This window comes from Buceros rhinoceros, unplaced genomic scaffold (genome assembly GCF_000710305.1).
Source record: "Buceros rhinoceros silvestris isolate BGI_N320 unplaced genomic scaffold, ASM71030v1 scaffold8400, whole genome shotgun sequence".
NCBI lineage: Eukaryota > Metazoa > Chordata > Aves > Bucerotiformes > Bucerotidae > Buceros > Buceros rhinoceros.
The window spans coordinates 9274-14348 of record NW_010388961.1 but is presented as its reverse complement, the minus strand read 5'-3'; the positions used below and the strand labels follow the sequence as shown (position 1 = coordinate 14348).

Here is a 5075-nt window from a genome sequence, read left to right as displayed (position 1 = left end):
TCCCATGGGGGTCAGGCTGGAGGCGGCCCGCCGGGATCCAGCCCGGGGAGCATCTCGGGCTCCAGCTTGTCCCGTGGTTAATAAGCTCTGTGACTCCCTTTTGTCGGTGACATGTCACTTGGCGTGAGAGGTGGGGGGCTGTGAGGTGTGACAAGCACCCGGGGTGCCGTGAGTTTGGGCAGGGGGTTTCACTTTCCGGGTGTTTGTAAACAACGTGCACGCGTTTCTCACCGGCGATGAGGTGAATCAGTCACTGCGTGTGTAGTTTGTTCCCTCCTTGATGGGTTCCTCTGGGATGAGGAGTTTTCCCTGGTTTATTTAATGTTTGCACACAAATGGGGTTTTTTTGCTCGTTAGTTTTGCAGAGGACCCTGGTAAGATGGTGCTGTGTGCCGAACGCTCCCCCTTGTTCTCAGAAAGGTAGCAAAGCAGGAAAGGGAATGGAACTAGGAGGTAGAAGTAGTCTTGGGGATGCGTTATCTGTGCTTTGAAAGTGCTTTTCACCATCCATCGTGTTGGAATGCAGACGTTGTTATCAGGGGTTGGTGTAACTGTACAGGAACAGGAGAGCGAGGGGGCTGGAGTTCACTCAGTTTTCCTTTAGTGGTGTTTGTGTCACAGACAATGGTGTGGGCAAAGCCCCGTCCAGGGATTTACAACTCGCTGCGACCATGGGTGTCTGGGTGGAGGCTGTTCCCACCCCACAACGCTGACCGAGCGGGGCCCGGCTGGGAGCCAGGCTGCTGGGCTGGGGGCTGCAGCTGATGCTGATCCAGGTTGTCGCTTTCTGCCTCCCGTTACGTCCAGGCCTGCATCTCTTCACAGCAACTGTGTGCCGGAACGATGGCTACCGACTGGCTGGGGAGCATCGTGTCCATCAACTGCGGCGAGAGCTTGGGCGTCTACCAGGGGCGCGTGTCTGCGGTGGATCAGGTCAGCCAGACCATCTCCCTGACACGGCCCTTCCACAATGGGGTCAAGTGCCTCGTGCCAGAAGTCACCTTCAGGTTAGTGTCACCTTCAATCTCCCTCCCGCTGCTGGGCGAGAAGCACCTCTTGAGCTTCGCTCGTTTGTGGGCACACAACTGGTTTTCTCCTCGCAGTCGGTGCAGACGTTGGTCCTGGTAACAGCGTCTTTGGGTCGGTGCTGCGTTGCTTTTCTTTCTGCCTTTTCTGAGGAAACAGGAAGCACCGTCCCTGTCTGAGCATGAGTCGCACTAGTCTAAGAATAGACTCGTGTAGAATGGATTAAAATAATGGTGGCCTGGGGGCTGAGATTAATTACGTTATCTAGTGCAGATCTCTGTAGAGGTCTGTGCCGGTTGTGCCCGTTTGCTGCCTGACTGATTCCTGTCTCAGCTCGGAACGGAGCCTTTCAGACAAAATCCAGGCGCAGTCTAGAAAGACTCGAGCTGTTATTTGCCGTTTCAGCTGAATGTTTTGGTGTCTGTGGAAATCTCCTGCGTGGTTGAGTATTAAAACCTCCTTTGTTCCTTGTTTCTATCGAAAATGGCATCAGAACCCCCTGCTGTACGGTGTCTCGTGTTCTTCTTTAGGGGTTGTTGCGCAAAGGCACCTTGAGTGCTGAATCCCTGAATGTCTGTTTTCCTTGTCCTGTGTTTAGGGCAGGTGACATTACCGAGCTGAAAATCCTGGAGATCCCGGGGCCTGGAGACAGCAGACACTGCGGGGAGCTGCAGCCGGCAGAAACCGGCACCCCTGGTGTGGGCTGCCAAGTGGGTCCCAGCCAGAATGGCACTGGGAAGGTGCTGAAGAAGCCCGTCTCCAGCAGCGCCCCGCAGAACATCCCCAGGAGACCGGAGATGAAGAACCAGGACATGATCATCTCTCCCCAGCAGCAGTGCTCCAAGAGCTACATGGATCGACACGTGGAGGCGCTGACCCAGTCCAAAGGCTTCCGGCGCAGACACAACTCCTGTGAGTAGCGGCGTGATCCTCCTCTTCTGCCCGCGCTGCTGCGGCTTCCCTGACGGAGCCAGACCGTTGGAACTGGACCGTCGAACCGCGCTGGGAACTGGGGTCGGTCTGCTCTTCCGCTCGTGTTGCCACCTGGATGTCTGGGGAGGAGGGAGTTGAGTAGCGAGGAGAAAGTGGAGGTACCCCCTGTCCCGCCCCGTGGGTTATTCTGCTCCACCAGCATCAGATGTTGAAAAGGGCAGAGCAACAAACCCAGGGTGGGCAAGGCCAGTTAAACAGGGTGATTCCTGGACCTGGGGAAGTCTTCCTGCCCTTCCACCAGCTGTGTTATCTCTTCTCATACCCCCCGCTATCTTTAAGTGATTGCTGGTCGGGCTGATGGGAGGAGGAAGGCCAGAACGACAGGGAACCGCTCCAACCAGCTAAGAACTTCCGCTGGCTTTACGTAAGCGTGACAGCAGCTCAGGTTTTCTTTTACAGGCTTCGAAACAAATCGAGCAGGGTGCTAGAGGTGGATTACTGTCAGCCTGGGCCCAGTGTGGAGTAGATGGGGTAGAGAAGTAGACTTTGACTCCCTGCAACGTGTGTACTTGGAGAACAGGTGATGTGCGAGTCTTGCGAAGGGGACAGAGGAGGTCTTGGCTCTATGGACACGGTGGGTACAGGCGTCCGGGGGTCTGAGGTGGTATCTAGAGCTTCAGTCCTGCAGCTTTGGTGCAGCTGAAGGGTGACCTCTCGATGCCCTGTGGCGTGCTAAGGCAGGGACAAAGTTTCCCCCTTTGGAGTACGCGTTGTTTATTGATTCCTGTCACACAAATGCCAACGCAGGTCTCCCAACAATGGCTTCTGTGCGTGCTGGCACTGGGCTCCTCCACGCCAGGGCTGGCAGCAAGAGCTCCCTGGGGACCTTGCAGGAAGGCAGCAGCTCGCTGGAAACTCAACACGTGCTCCTGTGCTGTGTGTGAAAGGGTGTTTTCCTAAGAAAGAAAAAAGCCTGGGAAATACTGTTTATCTTTTGAGGGAGGTGCTTTTCTGCGAGGAGTCGAAGCTGCCAGCTTGACATGGAGCTGTGTGAAGTCTCCGCGATGAGCTTCACGCGTATGCAGGCAGGGCAGAGGGGCTGGAAGCTGCCAGCTGAGAGGAGCCGGGCTGGGAGCTCTGGCTTTCCGTAGCTGCTTGGATCAGGTCATGGAAGGGAGCGTGGCTGGGGACAGTGGCTTTCACGCTTGGGCTGGGGTGTCTAGATGGTGCTGCCTTAACGGCGTCCCTTTGCTCGGGGTTTGCTGGAGGCCTCTGCCACGTCCCGTGTAGCTCCTGTGGGGAGGTGGCAGCGCGGACAGCCGGGCGTGTGGGTCAGCAGTATGTGGGGGCAGGCATTTACCGCTCTGGATTAGAGAGCTGCCCACTACAATGCCGGCACGTCTCGTTTTGACGAGTCCGCTCTTGGCTCCCATTCAGCGTGTCTGCGGGGAGCCCGGCGAGCTTCCCAGCCATTGTCCTCACGGCTTTTCTGGTGCAGCTTTTTGTCCCGTCAGCATTTACACGCCGCTCACATCAGCTGCTCCGTCCCTGGACCCGCAGCCCGGCGGTGCAGCTCTCCCCACATTTCACTTTCCAGGGGTTGTGGCTTGCAGGAGAACCTGGTGACGAGCGTAAAAGCTCTTGTTGGGTGACAGGAAGGGACTGAGTGGCTGTAACACCTGACACTCACACAACCATTCTGTTGTTCCGTTCACTGGGGCTCGTTCCTCTGAGCTCTGAGAGGCCCTTGGCTCTTGCTTCGACCGGGAGCTGGTGAACGATTCGAGAACTCGGCCTCGTGTTGGTTAGGATTTTCATTCCTTCCCTGGCCCATAGCAGCAGCGTCAGGGGCGATTCCCTCGCCGGTGGTGGCAGTTGCTCGCTCCGTACCAAGCTGTGTTCAGCTTTGGGGTGGTTTAGGTGTCCTCTGGTCACAGTTGGCATACTGGAACTCTCCTTGCCAGAAAGCCTCGCCCTCTCCTCTCCCAAATCATGTTTTATCACCGATTCTTGAGTTCTGCTGTCTGTCCTTCAGTGGCTTCTTGGCAAAAGGCGTGTTACAGGAGGCTGTTCTCACCCACTTATACGAATTCCTCGACACCTCCAGCAGCTTGAAAATCACCGAGCCTGACTGTGAGCTGCCTGCTGTAGTTAGAAGTCTCAAACCATTGTGAAGACAGGCTCTATTTATAGAGAGCCTGGTTGAAGTGTGGTAACGCTGACCACACCGCACTGCCTCTGGTCGGTGCAGAAGCAATAGCTGCCGCTGGCTCCTGAGTGGCTTTGTGCTGCGGTCGGTGATTTTCCTGCTGTGGTGAGCGCAGAGTAAACCCAGCGGGCAGGGAGAGCCCTGCGAGAGGCTTACACTGTCGTCACCTCAGAGGTGCCCTTTCAGACCGTTTATTTAACACCGCAGCGCTGTAGCAGGAGTGATGGCAGAGCAGAAAGGGAAGAGCTCGCGGCTTTCGTTAGGCCACGTGGTGAAGCTGGGGGAAGCTGGTTCTTCCCGTTGCTTCAGCACTTGCTTGAGCAAAACTGTTTTTAAACTGGTGTAAGCTGAGCGCTCAAACTGCTGCCATGTTTAAAACAAACGAAAGAAGCCCAGGACAACAAACTACTGGCAGGAGGAAAATGGTCATTGTGGGGTTTGTTGCTGTTGGCTTTTTTTAGGGGGAGTGATGACTCTGCAAAGCTGTGGAGGTTTATCTCAGACTTCTCTTGTGCTGCTTTGTCGTCACTGCACGGTGGAGACTGAAGCTGCAGCAGCTTTTTTTGAGAGGGCGCGTTTCAGGGTGTTTGGGTCGATTTTGTTTAGCTCGGGTACTTGAGAGATGCTGCAGAGCAGGAGCTGCTCAGCATTTCAAAGAGCATCTTGCTTTCAGCTTAGCCACAGCACTCTAGAAAACACAAGTGACATGCTGGCTAAAATAGGGGAGAAGATAACTGGGGAAACCCTTGCTGAGACAATACGCTAGTCCCGGAGAAGAAACCCAAGTACGTGTCCTCAGCAAGTCCTCTTTCAGCGTGGCGTCGGTGAGGCGTGGCATTGGGTGAGCTCAGAACAGATCTGCTGGAGCTTGCGCAGTCCTGGCAGCTGCTGGGAGCCCCAGGCAGGG

The 5075-nt window shown here is 55.7% G+C and overlaps 1 protein-coding gene across 1 annotated transcript in view; it reads left to right on the top strand.

Moving 5' to 3' along the window:
* Positions 1–814: 814 nt before the first annotated feature.
* Positions 815–5075, top strand: part of EDC3 (enhancer of mRNA decapping 3) — a gene marked incomplete at its 3' end in the record, with an annotated part of 13530 nt that continues 9269 nt past the window's right edge. The window contains exons 1-2 of the mRNA XM_010132220.1: positions 815–1007; positions 1625–1938. Coding sequence (XP_010130522.1) covers positions 844–1007; positions 1625–1938 — 478 coding nt within the window. The remainder of the gene's footprint in view (positions 1008–1624; positions 1939–5075) is intronic.